We start from the raw sequence: 16,023 nt of genomic DNA on the forward strand, positions 1-16,023 counted from the left end.
TATTTAACACACACACACACACGCATATGTACTCTTTTATCGTTAAAGTCTGTGGTCAAATTGACAATAGCTTAATATTGATTGTCTTCAATATTATTTGTCTTTAGTCTTACCGAGTGTCAAACATAACCATAATTAATTCATTTATTACAATATATAATGGCGTGAATCTACAGGGTACAGAGGAATAACACCTGAGTCCTCAGGAATGGCAACGCATGGGGGGTATCATGGGCGAAACAGTATACTCTGTTATGTCCATGGTACTGCTCATGTTTATAGGCGACGGTTACCACTTTCCATCAGGTAGACGATCAGCTTGTTTGCCATTCTAAGTTATATAAAAAAATATGTTATGGTCGAATTTCGACCACGGGGTGACCACTCGTTTCGTTTAATTCCGCTACCAATAATATGTGTGCGACTGCAAACACTCGAAGATTGACTACTATTTTTATTATCAAAAGTTTTACAACCTTTTATACTAGCCATCAGTCATCATCATCGTCTTTTGTCAGAAATTGATGGCTAATAAGTGACATATATACTAATGGAAATGAAATGAAATGAAATAATTCTAAACAAAGGCCCTTCTCTATTCTCTTTATTTAATTATTAAAATTATATTACTATCAGGGCGTAATTAGTCATCGATACTGATGCCAAAAATGCAATCAGTAAAATTTTATATCTGTCTGTCTGTATGTAATATTTTCTGATATATATATATATATATATATATATATATATATATATATATATATATATATATATAAATTACTGACGCTGTAGGGTAATGAACAAGTAAATAGAAAAACAAAAACAATATAGGTTATTTACATATCATGTAAATACATATGTATAATTATATAAAAATAATAAATATGAATACAGTTACATTAAATAGTAATTTATAATCAACATTCATATATATATAATACTCATATTGTTTATTTTGTGTTAACATAATCTATCAAATGTCATAAAATCGTCAAAATACAAACTTAAATTAACGCTAAGTTATAAAATAAATTAGTATTTGCGACTAGACTTAGTCCCTACAAATAGCAGCCGTTCACGAGTATGACGGAGAAGCCCCCACAAATTTTATTGCATGTTCATAGTGGTAGTATATATAGCGTCATGATTTATCTTTACAACATCTTTAAAGCATCTAATCGTGTAAACAATTTAAACAGACTTTGACGCTGAGCTTTGTTATTGCTTATTCACCCTATTTACCTTATCTACACTTACGCTAGTATCTTATAAATTACTAGGAGAGTATAATCACAAAGAAACGTACACAATGTACAGATTTTCTTTTGTGAACGCAAATAGACAAAAGAATGGCTAATCTTATTACATTAATGTTGACACCGCCAGCATGGTTCTGTTATCCTAGTACATTATATACTTCAACAAGGCATAATTTTAGCGAAAATAAAAAAGTTAAAAGGTCAATTCTGTACATGAAATATATTTTCAAAATGACTATCAGGGGGTGATTAGTGATCGATACTGATGCCAAAAAATACAATCAGTAAAATTTTTGTCTATCTGTCGGTATGTTCATTATAGAAACAAAAACTACTCGACGGATTTTAACGAAATTTGGTACAATTATTCTTCATACTCCTGAGCAGATTATAGTATACTTATTATCACGCTACGATCAATAGGAGCAGAGCAGCGAAGGGAAATGTTGGGAAAACGGGAGAAGTTACTCCATTTTTAAGCTTCCGTCGCGTGTGCAGCCTTAATGGCTACTTTTTAAAGTGTAAAAATGTCCACCTGTGCGAAGCCAGGACGGGCCGCTAGTTAATTAATATCTTTATATTTCCTTAATAGTGGATTAAGGAAAAAGAAGAATTACCTTTGAATCCACACGTGGATATAGATTGTAGATTAAGGCTGTATAAACAAGACACGTAGTGTAAACTGTTTATTAATTCAATAACATGTTATAAGCTGAAAACATAATGTATTCCCATTGTATTCATGTTTTTTTTTACATTTTTGTCATGACATGAGCAGTACTATGGACATACCAAAGTATACTATTTCGCCCATGATACCCCCCATGCGTTGCCATTCCTGAGGACTCAGGTGTTATTCCTCTGTACCTTATAAATTCACTGCCATATCCCACCCTTCAAAACGAAACATAGACATGCAAACACACCTGCTTCACGGTAAAAAAACGAATGGGACAGAGGTGTCCAAGTGAACAACTTTTGTCTCTCTCTGGTATAAATGGCGAAGTTATAAGTCAACAAAGATAAACAGAAAAATACAACCGAATTCCTTCTTGTTTTTAAAGTCGGCGAAAAGCAATTTACACGTTTATTTACATACAAACAATGAAGGTTATACGACCGTCTCATGTAAATCTCATTATTCAATTACGTTTCATAAGAATGCGGTTTGTAAATATGTGAATCGTGATAGTAATTTGCTTGTACTAGAAATAGTTTTTTTTATCTACCTATATTAAAGTACAAACCGCAAATATAAATTATTGAGAATAAGCTGTTGTTGATAAAATAACAGAGTTTTAAATAACAAATCTATTTTGTTGTTTACAGTAAAAATGAATACCATGCAAAAACGTAAAATATAAAAATATACCAAGTCTCTCAACGGGGTTCTTTCACTACAAAAAGCTGTAAGATCTCATTTATAATGAATTTATATAGTGTTTATGGAGGTATGTCAGAAACTTTTGTCATAAATTGTTATCTAAACAATTACCTACCAAAATTTTTTTTGATGGGTGAAAATGGTATGGTAACCCCGCCTGCGTTAACGGGATACGTTGACGGAGCACCAGTGAAGTGTAATAGGTGAGAATGAAAACAGGCCAATTAGCCCATCATGATGAATTCATCAGGAATTAACCATGAGACTCGTAGTTTCCAGGGGCATCCGCGAGGCGGTCGACCTGGTTGGGTATATTGCTAGCAATGGGATTCTCAGTCACCTACCAACATTTATAGTAACTATATAAATATTAGACATTTTTATTTATGTAATAATTAAAATAACTTGGCGGGACGGGTACGAAAACTTAATGTTTAAAAGGCACATTGTATGTATTTTATCAAAAATGATTTTTTCCCGGTGACCCTCCTATACTTAGTATACTATTGTATAAACTATGGTGGAGAGTTACTAAGTCTAGAGTGACCACGGTGTCACTTGGGCAAGATAGGTATAAAAATCAGACCAACTTTAAAAGTTACCAAAACTGCCATTTGGATATATTAAAGTATACCTACTATAAAACAATACAATGGCAGACGATTTGGTTGGTGGCAACCTTACTTATACGTGCCACTAGTTTCCATGCTTGGCAGGCGGATTGGCAACCGCGAAGAGGTCCGCTGCTGCCCATCCCTCGCCCTCTCTTAGTCGGCTTTCATGGCACCCACGGGATAGGAAGGGGTGGCCTATTCTATGCCGGGACCACATAGCTACTAAAAACTAGTAATAGATAAAAAAACATGTTTCTACTTACTTGGAACTATAGGCGTCCATACCATCTCGAATCTCGAGAGCTGAAGAATTTTGTTTCGTCATGTTCGAGTGGTTTGGGCACGAGGTGGACAAAATACTCTATGTTCTATTAATTTTATTTATCCAATAACATACATTGCTGCAGTTTGATTGCCTGTAAACAAAAATGAGAAAGAATGTTTTATTTTTATATATTGAAACAACAAACAGCAGCCATATTAGCTGTTAACTATCCACTGCTGAACATAGGTCTCTCCTATGGAGGGCTTTGCCAATAGTTGTAAAACTTGGTAGGCGGATTGGCAACTACAGTAAGGTTTTAGTAATGTTTTAATAGGGACACTGCTGTCCATCCATCGGCTATTATTATTATTATCGGCTATTTCTTTTAACGTAGGGTCATCGACCTGCCAAAAAAAAATTCGACGGGTACCTACTAAAGGTCAACGCATGTATTAATATTTTTGAAATATAAAATGATTGGTTTAATTTTATTAATTAACTAAATAACAATTTACAAAATTCAAAAACAGTTAAATTCACAATACATAATTATTAAGAAACGATATTCATACCTATCGAAAATTTGAAAACAGGTATATTGAAATTGAGGATCTTCCCGTTTTGAAGTCGGTTGAAAATGTAACAACCCAAGGAACGAATGTAGCATGACAACAAATTTCGCGGTAATTTTTTTTTATACAATCTAGAATGGCAAACAAGCTGACGGTTCACCTGATGGAAAGTGGTAACCGTCGCCTACAGACATGAGCAGTACACGGACATAACAGAGTATACTGTTTCGCCCATGATACCCTCCATGCGTTGCCATTCCTGAGGACTCAGGTGTTATTCCTCTGTACCCTGTAAATTACTGTATGTACTGTGTTTTTCAGCAAATAAATACATTATTATTATTATGAAGACTCCTTATACTGTGCTATTAGTAAAAGAAATCAATTTCCCAAAGAAATATGATTTGGAACATGAAAATTGTTTTGAACCATTACATCCTTACTCATATTATTTCTTTAATGTGTTCCTTTTATCCTCAGGATGTAAATGTTGTAAAAGGTAAATAAGCTACCAAGGTATCGCCAAGCCAGGATCGATACATATTTTTTTTATACCACTGAGGTGGCAAACAAGCATACGGCCAACCTGATAGTAAGCGGTTACCGTAGCCTATGAACACCTGCAATACCAGAGGTATTATGCGTGCGTTGCCGACCCTGAAGAAACCTGTTTACCCCCCCTTTGAAGAACCCCATGCTGTAGTCTCTTCTTCATATTTGATAAGGGTGTAACAAAAAATGTTTTCCGAAATTTTAGGGCCGAACGAAACTCAAATTTGATGTCAAAATTACATAATACATACCGTTTAAAATATTAAAAATGTTAAAATATTATACTTTTGGACTTTCATGGTAGGATTTATGACGAACAAAATATTAAGCTCCAATTAATGGACCGATTTTGGAATGAATGAAAATACGAAATTAAATTCGAAAATTTGGAATTTCATTTAATGCTAGACCTCTTGTTCTTTTAAGAAAGACTTTTCCACTGTAGTGAGATAAAATAAAATATTATAAATACAGATATAAACTGCATACATTCAAGAAAAAAAAGACAAGTAAGAGAATTTTTTTCTTAATTGCCGTAAAGGTACTGCTCATGTCTATAGGCGACGGTTACCACTTTCCATCAGGTGGGCCGTCAGCTTGTTTGCCATTTCTAAGTCGTATTAAGAATAAAAAAAAGTAAGTTGAATAATTGAAAGCTGTTTAGTTAAAACAGTAAGTTTATTGTTCAATGTAAAGACGGGTTATTTGATGTCTTGAAAGGATCGTATGGGATCAATATGCTTGATTACAATAATTAAAATCATTTCATCTGTAATTTTTTTTAAAGCATAGTAATATGTCACTACTAATAATGATTTATTATTAATCGTATTATTTTTGCACCATATATGTTATGCTTTATATACAAACCCTATAAGCACGTTGTTCTTTCATGTTCTCGAGATTGACTGAAAGAAGTCCCTTTAAGGGATACGCCCACCTATCTACATTTTTGCTATAACCTAATATTTATACTATAAATGTATATACAAAAGTATGAATAAATAAATTTTTATTAACCTTTTGACGGTAAATATATATTTCTATATTAGAAATGAGCTTTTAGTTGCTAAAAGCTATGGTAATATATTATTTTATATGAATACTTATGTTTGTAAAACCGTTTTAATATTACTAGCGCTGAAATAGGACCTTTCATGTCAACAACGCGTAGGTGCCTCTAAATTAGACGTAACATGAATGAGGTAGATGGAGTACAAGTTTATAACAATTATTTTAACTGCTACGGTAATAGACTTAAGAGTAAAGTAACGCAGTATGGTGAAGTTGCGTTTAACTGACAATTTTTAAAAACACTTGATCGTTTTTTAACGTTCAAATAGATTATTTAAAAAGTGTTCCGCTAGCGAACTATAACGTTAATAATAATTTTGAGTGACAACAAAAATACTATTTCAATAGTATTTCTGTTGTCACTCAAAATATTTAAAGATTTTGATGGTAAAAATGTATTACCAGTTAATACCAGAGGGAGACTGTACAAAAGTCGATTGCTTGGGTACCTCTGACCCATTCGTATTTCTACCGTGAAGCATTTGTTTACATGGCTGTGTTTCGGTTTGGAGGTTGGGATATGGCAGTGAATTTACAGTGTACAGAGGTATTTCTCTGTACTCTGTAAATTCACTGAGTCCTCAGAAATGGCAACGCATGGGGGGTATCATGAGCGAAACAGTATACTCTGTTATATCTATGGTACTGCTCATGTCTATAGGCACTTTCCATCAGGTGGGCCATAAGCTTGTTTGTCATTCAAAGTAGTATAAATAAAATAAAAAAAAAGTTTTTGAAAACTTCCTAAGAGAAATATTGTTGCCAAAGCTAATTTTTTATTTCCTACTTTAATAAATTCACCGCAAACAAAATAGAATGAATCAATGTCTTGTATACACTATTTTGAGGCTATTTTCTAACTTAGTAAGACCCAAAAGTCTGTTGTTACATTTGTGAAAGAGAAGTAAACGCTAAATCTATACTTCTAATAAATCTGTAGAGAGGTCAATTCTGTACATGAAATATATTTCCAAAATAACTATCAGCGGGTGATTAGTGATCGATACTGATGCCAAAAATACAATCAGTAAAATTTTTGTCTGTCTGTCTGTATGTTCGTTATAGAAACAAAAACTACTCGACGGATTCTAACGAAACTTGGTACAATTATTCTTCATACTCCTGCCACTTTTTAAAATGTAAAAATGTCCACCCGTGTGTAGCTGAGACGGGCCGCTAGTAATAAATAAATAAACACCCACAACTGTACTCTCCATAAATAATGCACAATTTGCTATCGATATAATTATCTTGTCATAAATGCTACCATCCATTGGTCATAAAATCAATTAGTCTTCGAAACGTACTTATCGATGTTAGTCAGACTTTGAGAGTTTAAATGCATATTTGAGTGTTTTTTGAAGTTTGGAATCAGAGTTTTTTGCTGACCTATGTAATTAATATTCGTATATAAATATATTATATATTAAAAGTATATTAAGTATTAATATTTTATTTATTTATTTATTTATATGCTTTTTGTTGACGCCGTCAATTTATAATTAATCTACCCTCCTCTTATATTATACACGCCCCGCTCTCAGTATTCTTTTAAAATATTTTTTTTATCACAGTGTCTATATCGTCATGGTCATGATTTACGTGAGTAAAGCCGCGGGATACAGCTAGCAATATTAAAAATGTGAAAATTTGTTTGTTACTTCTTGGTGCTTTGATGGGTTAACCAATTGATATAAAATTTGACGTACACCTATTATTTGGGATGGAGTAGGACATAAGCGAATTATTATGCCGGTTAAAAATTAATCATCATCATCACATCAGCCTTTAACTGTCCACTGCTGAACATAAGCGTTCCTCTTGGGGGTTTTGCCAGTAGTTGCCACGCTTGGCAGGCGGATTGGCAACCACAGTCAAGCTTTAGAGATGTTTTATGAGGAACGCTGCTGCCCATCCCTCGCCCTCTTTTAGTCGTCTTTAACGACACCCACGGGATAGGAAGGGGTGGCCTATTCTATGCCGGGAGCGTATGGCCGTATACACAGTGTCTATATACATATCGGAAATTATTGAATTCACTGTGTTTTTGTGAAGCGAGACGCTGTGATGCAAAGCACCAGACGCTCCCTGAAGAAAACTTCCGGATGTAATCGAAACAACTGTCGGAAACAACAAACATAGTGACGTCATTAATTTCCTGTTATACGAGTACATATAGATATTAAAGAAAAACGAACATACTTACCAGAGGGAGACTTTGTACGAAAGTCGTTTACTATTTTTATCATACTTTATAAATGTATTACCATGGTACTACATTTATAAAGTATGATAAAAACTTTTTTTTTATATAACTTAGAATGGCAAACAAGCTGACGGCCCACCTGATGGAAAGTGGTGACCGTCGCCTATAGACCATGGACATAACAGAGTACACTGTTTCGCCCATAATACCCCCCATGCGTTGCCATTTCTGAGGACTCGGGTGTTATTCCTCTGTACCCTGTAAATTCACGCCATATCCCACCCTTCAAACCGAAACACAGCCATGCAAACACAACTGATTCACGGTAGAAACACGAATGGGACAGAAGTGCCCAAGCAATCGACTTTTGTACAAAGTCTCCCTCTGGTAATAATTATTATTAATGAATCACAAATAGACATATATAAGTAGATATCACATTGCTAATTTATTTATTGAGGAAATTTTGTGTTGCTGTAGCGCACACATATCTACAGTTTTCTTGCTTTATTTTGTCCTTTTTAAATTTTAGTATTTTTATTCGTATAAATGCTAGAAATGCAAATAAATGTTTTTACCTATCTATACTTATTTTATTTGATATTCACTTCTTAGAAATTACCACAAAGGATTTGGTTTGACTTGAAATAGATACACGGAGAAGTGATGAAAGCGTTTGTTAAGGATTGAATTTACTCTATTATTGGATTGAAATATTTCTGCGACGCCATATTTTATTCAATTAGGAGTAAATGGAATAAAAAAATGTGGGAGCAAGGTCTCGCCAATGCAACCATGACTACTGTAACGAATTATTTAATACTAGGCATGGAAATGTTTATATATTTAATTTATTATCATTTTCAATAATTATTTTTAATTATAGCTGTGATTTTACCTTTGTAATTTCACATACAGTGATTTTTACGATCGGTGTGCTATTTGATGAAATGGAACAAGTTATGTTTAGGATATTTTGTATTTGTTATTGTATACTTATACAGTTATTTAACTAGCTATATACAAATGTTTTGTTCACGTGAATTAGTATATAAAAGTAGTAATGAAATATATTAATACTATATTAATATGTATGTTTATTTACAAATATATGTATATTCTTTATTGTACACAAATTATACTGTTAATTACAATTCATTATAAACATAATGTACAAAGGCGAGCTTATCTCTAATAAGAGATTTCTTCCAGCAAAACCTTTTCATGTAGATTGTGTTATTTTAAAAATAAAAATAGGCAGTCACACGATCTGCATATATTGTATAAACACATAAGATATGTATACACAAAGAATAGTACAAACTACACATTATAAATATATGATGTCATTATGTTTGTATATATGTAATTTATATTTGTTCTGCCAAGCGTGACAACTGTTGGTAAAACTCCCCTTATGAGGAAGGCTTATGCCCAGCAATGGACAGTTAATGACTGATATAGTAATAATAAATGTAGTTCTTTTTTATACCACTTAGAATGGCAAACAAGCTGACGGCCCACCTGATGGGAAGTGGTAACCGTCGTCTATAGACATGAGCAGTACCATGGTCATAACAGAGTATACTGTTTCGCCCATGATACCCCCCATGCGTTGCCATTCCTGAGGATTCAGGTGTTATTCATCTGTACCCAGTAAATTCACACCATATCCCACCCTTTAAACCGATGTTACACTAAAATATAAGCTATTTTATTATTTAAACCCCCATCGAGTATTTCTGCACATTCTGAAGGTTGACTGGTAGAGAATGCCTATACCATTAAGTACGCCTTTTGTACTACATTTTATTATTCAATAGTTTAAATAAATATATAATGTATGTATCTATATAACATAGTAAACCACCTACCCTTTAACTTTTTAATGTACTCTACCCAAAGGTTGTCTGGAAGAGATTGATACTCGTATATTGATAGATAGATAATTTATTTACATTACTTACAGCACACAAATTAAAATACAAACATACACATAATACACAGTAAAACAGATAAAAGAATGAAAATAAAAAAGCAACAAAACAAAAAAAAAAACAAGGTACAAAATATATAAACCAACAATTTCCTTTCTTTCTTTTCCTTCATGCGTGTAACGCAAAATGCTAAGCGACAAGGCCGCCCTTTGTATCACTTCTCATTAAAATGTACTGTATTTTTTATTTTATAAATGGTGCAATAAAATATAAATAAATAAATATATTATAATACGTTGAGCTGTGTAAGTTTTATTTCTAAAAATAAATATCCAAATATTTTTAAACTTTACAACATTCTTAAGTAGGATTACATAATTATATAATCACTAATTATTGTAGACATAGTAACAAATATATCTAAAAATAGCAACTCTATTTACTTCTCATAAGATCACATTTTAGCATGCAGTTAATAAAGATGTAAATATTATTTATGTAGAGGGAGACTTTGTACAGAAGTCGATTGCTTGGGTACCTCTGCCCCATTCGTGTTTTAACCGTGAAACAGTTGTGTTTGCATGGCTGTGTTTCGGTTTGAAGGGTGGGATATGGCGTGAATTTACTGGGTACATAGGAATAACACCTAAGTCCTCAGAAATGGCAACGATTGGGGGTATCATGGGCGAAACAGTATACTCTGTTATGTCCATGGCACTGCTTATGTCTATAGGCGACGGTTACCACTTTCCATCAGGTGGGCCGTCAGCTTGTTTGCCATTCTAAGTTGTATAAAAAAAAATTACTGTTTACTGCTGAACATACATAGATCTCTCCCATAAAGGGGGTATTGTCAGTAATCGTTACGCTTGGTAGGTGTGTTGGCAATCGTAGTTCGACTTTGGTAACGTTTTAGGAGGGATACTGCTGCTCATCTCTCGACTGTTAAATTCTCTAGTTCCCTTAGATGCCTCTTAAGATACCCACGGGAAAAGAATGGGTAGTAAAGGTGGCAAGTGTGTATACAAATGTCAAAATAACAAAATGAAATAGTAACAAAAAAATAACACTATTTTAGTTAAACAAAAAATGAAAAAAGACAATAATTGGGTATATAACTACTCCTCTCCATCCAAAGGTTGCCTGGAAGAGATCGCTTTTAGCGATAAGGTTTTCTCATTGTGATTATTTCTTGTAATTGTTTATATTTATAATAAGTTTACTATTGTAATCTTTTGGAGGAAACAATAAAGAGTATCTATCTATCTATATTGCAAGTCGAAGTAATATTATCACTATAGCAACCTTGCAAGCTAAAACATGTCAACAACATGCAACTAATGCAGGGTTTGGTCCGCAACTTGGGTACCAGAGTCAAGTGGTAGAACATGCATAAGGTCCTCCAGACATGTGATATGTTACGCTGGATTGTCTTATCGCTGGGGAATATAAATATTTTTTCTATTACTCCAACTATATTTTGAGCCGCAATCCTTTGATCTTTTTCTAGCGTCGCTAAATAAGTTTTGGTTTGTTATACGGAGTTTTTCATTGAAATATTAAAATAAATTATAGTAAAAATATTTAATATAAATATTAATTTATTATAATAAGAAATGAGAGAGAAAGAGGTGGCCTATTCTATGCTGGGACCACACGGAACAGAATGGAATACGATATATACTATGTAGGATGAATAAGGCCAATTATCGCGGTCTCACGGATGAAGTCACCGGTAATATATAGTCGGTAATAATTACGAGACTTGTTCACTATCATTCATCATCGTCATTATAATCGTTATTGTCATCATCATGGTCATTATTTCAGCCTGTTAAACATAGACCTTCCATAGACCTTCCCTATGTATGGAAGACCTGAATTAATGAAGAATGATACTATTAGCAAAGTTCTGAGTCCTCAAGAATAGCAACGCATGGGGGAGTGGGGTATTATGGCCGAAACAGTATACTCTGTTAAGTCTATGGTACTGCTCATGTCTATAGGCGACGGTTACCACTTTCCATCAGGTGGGCCCTCAGCTTGTTTGCCATTCAAAGTTGCATAAAAAAAGTTGTTATCTACCGAAAAGTAATTTAACAGTTACTCTTTTTAAATTAAAAGTAATTTAAAAATCGAACTGTAAGTAAAAGAAAACAGGCTACACAATTATCATGATGCTAATTGTAGTACGAAGTTTGTTGTGTCTTTTAATTAAACCTGTTTTATGTGTTAATGATTAAATTGCTTTTCAATTGATCGTTTTGCAGTCGTAAAAATAAAGCCGGAGAGAATACTATACATCAGAGTAGACTTGTTTTCGCAATAAATATTTGGAATATTAATAATACTGCAAGAGCTTGGAATTATGTTTATACATATATATCTGTCACGCCTGTCTCCCATTAGAAAAGGCGAAATCGATAAAACGCCATATGTTTCGATTTAAGCAGACCTTTTTCGCTTCCTTTAAATTTTTTAATTTATTCATACACTTTCGGTTATGGGTACATTGAATTTAACTCTTCTTGAGTATATCACTTATTTGGTTGACACACATCCGTCTAGGGCGGCCTCTACCGACGTCTCCGTTCATTTTTGCTCGATAAATCTCTTTCGTAATTTTTCTTTCGATATTATATATTGGATAATCAATATCTAATATATATGTTATTGGGTTGATTTATATATAGATATTGTTATATATTATTCACTCTTCATAGGGCATTCATATTGCCGTTCCTTTCTGTATAAATACATATTAAACTGTAAGCCGTATAATAAAATAATATATATAGAAAAAATATGTATTAATATATTTTATATATATCGTAATTTTTGTATCTATAATAAGTTTACTATTGTAATCTTTTAGAGGTAACAATAAAGAGTATCTATCTATCTATCTATTTACCTCTATTCATATAATGAGGAGTAATCGACTAAGAACTACCTTTACTACAAAGATTTCCACATTTTGTCAAGATAATAAAATCCAATGTGGTAAGACTAACGTTATCATTTCGATAGTTTGATTTGTTAACGGTGTTTCGATTTGAATTAATATAGTAGTGAAATTGTAGGATAGGAAGGCATAAACTTTCCGAGGCCGAGGTTTTCGCTAGAATCTACAGTATGGAGTTCTTAAAAAAATATGTATTAAGGTTTCTTCAGGGCTGGCAATGCGCACGTGACTCCCCTATTGTTGCAGATGTCCATAGGCTACAGTAACCGTTTACCATCAGACGAGCTGTATGATTGTTTGCCACCTTTGTGGTATAAAAACAATAATTTAGTTCTCAGGATAGCAACACACGAAAAGCTAAGGATTGTCTCCAACAACGTGGCACACCCCTCCAAAATCATTATAAATCAAAATATCAAAATATTGACCAAGAAATATAAATACACTTCGGACTGCTACTGAAAACGTTCTTTCATAAACACCAACAGAGTATGACGTCATAAGGTCACACATATTGAAGTAAAAAGGGGCGTGCCATGGTAACAGGATATTCACACCATATGTGTTACAGTGATTATCATTGTTGCCATTTTGACTATAGACAATGATTGAGGTTGATAAGGGTAAAATAAAAATCCAAGGATATCCCATGCAATCTTTTGATGCATAAATTATATTGTACTTATTTGTTTACTGTGGGTTTATGATTAGGTCATGCTTTGTACACATATTTTTAAGGGGTTGGCTTGAACAAAACATTATTGTACCGTAAAAATTAATATAACATTGTTAATAAACTCTGTACTGTGTACCTATTGAAATAAAATAAAATATTTTTTTACGCCACTTAGAATGACAAATAAGCTGACGACCCATCGGATGGAAACTGGTAACCGTCGTCTATAGACAAGAGCAGTACCATGGACATAACAGAGTATACTGTTTCGCCCATGATACCCCCCATGTGTTGCCATTCCTGAGGACTCAGGTGTTATTTCTCTGTACCCTGTAAATTAACTGCCTCATCCCACCATTCAAACCAAAACACGTTCATGCAAACACAACTGCTTTACGGTAGAAACATGAATAGGACAGAGGTATCCAAGCAAACGATTTTTATACAAAGTCTCCCTTTGGTAAACCTTTGCGGTTTCCCATTAGATCAAATACTCCTTGGGGGTCACTAAACAAAATTCTCGTCATAAAATAGACGGATAAGTGGATACGGATGGACGTGATTACATTTAGATATAGGCGCCCTTCCAATTTCTCACTATTCGTTTCCGATACGAAAAAATTGGATTTTACCATAAAAATACATTGATTCAGCAAATACATTAAACCTATTTCAAACAAGTCACGTTTTCACCATTTTTTTTGTGACTATTGTTATGATATACATTGTACTGTTTTCCACTTGTGTGATAATAGTTATATATATATATATATATATATATATATATATATATATATATATTTATGTTCTTGATGATTAAATGGGATTAAATGGAATTTCATTTAATCATCTTAAGTTTTAATATTTGCATGCCTAATTATGGCGAAATATGAGGACTTATACTTATTGTAACATCTATACACTTACCATGTTTCTTGGAAATAAATAAATTATCATCATCATTCCAGTCGTTAATTGTCCACTAATAAACATAGGCCTCCTCCATAAAGGAAGGTTTTGTCAGTAGTTGCTATGCTTGGCAGACGGGTTGGCAACTGTAATTAGGATTGGGTAAAGTTTTAAGAGGAACGCTGCTACTCATCCCTCAACCATTGTGCTACAATAGTTGCCTCTTGCTCTTCTTTTGGAAAGGAAGGGATGGCCCATTGTATACCGGGGTAACATGGCGATTTATTTATATATATTATATATATATATTATATATATATATATATATATATATATATATATATATATATATATATATAAGTTAAATAAATAAACATATTTTAACAAGAACTTGGTTTAATATCATCGTCTCAGCCATTATCTGTCCACTGCTGGCCATAAGTCTCCTCACAGACTGGAAACATGAAAAAACTTAGTAAATTTATGCTAATACGAGTATTAAAAGAAAGCGAAAAAATATGTTTATTTTTACGAATATGCATAACTGACGGGCTCAATGCGATTATATATTTATTTGAACACGCGACCGTGAACCTGACTCTCGAGAAAGGGTCGAAATATATATACCCTGAAATACATAAATAATCGTAAGAACCCGTTAGTTGTGGCCAGTAAGTTTAAATATAAACTAGGTTTCTTCTTTATAAGGTTGTGTTCCGGAAATTATGTTACCATCTTCGTATTAAAAATATTACTTACTATTTACAGTTATAACTTATAGAACTAAAACATGACTTACTTAATTATAATCTGTTTTAATCGTGTTTTGTTAATATTATTTCGGAAATACAGTAAAATGGAATATGAGCCGAACGGAATCGAATGGAGTCGAAAAGAGCCGAACGAAGCTGAAGAAGCCAAACAGAGCCGATTGGAGCCGAATAGAGCCGAACGGTATAGAAAGGTTTATGTACAGAATACTATCTAAATGTAATTAGTAATAAATCGAAACATTCAATCGATAAATCGATTCTTTATTTGTAATACTTTTAGATATCAGCAAATTGTCTTATGTCTATTGTCTTTTGGTCGAGTCAATTGTTAATTTCATCATATTTTCATTTAGTACTATTGAAATGGACTATTTCGCGTTGGAATAAAATAGTATGTCATCATCACCAGAATAATTTTGAATATGAACAATATCACCAAAATCAGCGAATACATTGCCTAACACAGACCAAACATAGCAAACACCTGAACTTTTAACAACAAAAGTCGATTGCTTGGGTACCTCTGTCCCATTCGTGTTTCAACCGTGAAGCAGTTGTGTTTGCATGGCTGTGTTTCAGTTTGAAAGGTGGGATATGGCGTGAATTTACAGGGTACAGAGGAATAACACCTGAGTCCTCAGGAATGGCAACGTATGGGAGGTATCATGGGCGAAACAGTATATGTTATGTCCATGGTACTGCTCTTGTCTATAGGCGACGGTTACCACTTTCCATCAGGTGGACCGTCAGCTTGTTTGACATTCTTAATTGTATAAAAAAAATTTAAATCTTGTCAAAGTATCAAAAAGATTAGTCATAAAAAAAAAAACAACCAAA

General features: G+C 33.2%; 1 protein-coding gene across 2 annotated transcripts in view; it reads right to left on the reverse strand.

Annotated features, from left to right (window-relative positions):
- LOC113523358 (proton-coupled amino acid transporter-like protein pathetic) overlaps nucleotides 1-16,023 on the reverse strand; it is a 60,065-nt gene that overhangs the window by 18,302 nt on the left and 25,740 nt on the right. For both annotated transcript variants that reach the window (XM_026909297.3, XM_052895314.1), the window contains exon 2: nucleotides 3,521-3,673. In XM_026909297.3, the coding sequence (XP_026765098.1) occupies nucleotides 3,521-3,582 (62 nt within the window). In that variant the 5' untranslated portion in view covers nucleotides 3,583-3,673. The remainder of the gene's footprint in view (nucleotides 1-3,520; nucleotides 3,674-16,023) is intronic.

The sequence above is a fragment of the Galleria mellonella genome, unplaced genomic scaffold, assembly GCF_026898425.1.
Source record: "Galleria mellonella isolate WM207_F2 unplaced genomic scaffold, CSIRO_AGI_GalMel_v1 utg270, whole genome shotgun sequence".
Lineage (NCBI taxonomy): Eukaryota > Metazoa > Arthropoda > Insecta > Lepidoptera > Pyralidae > Galleria > Galleria mellonella.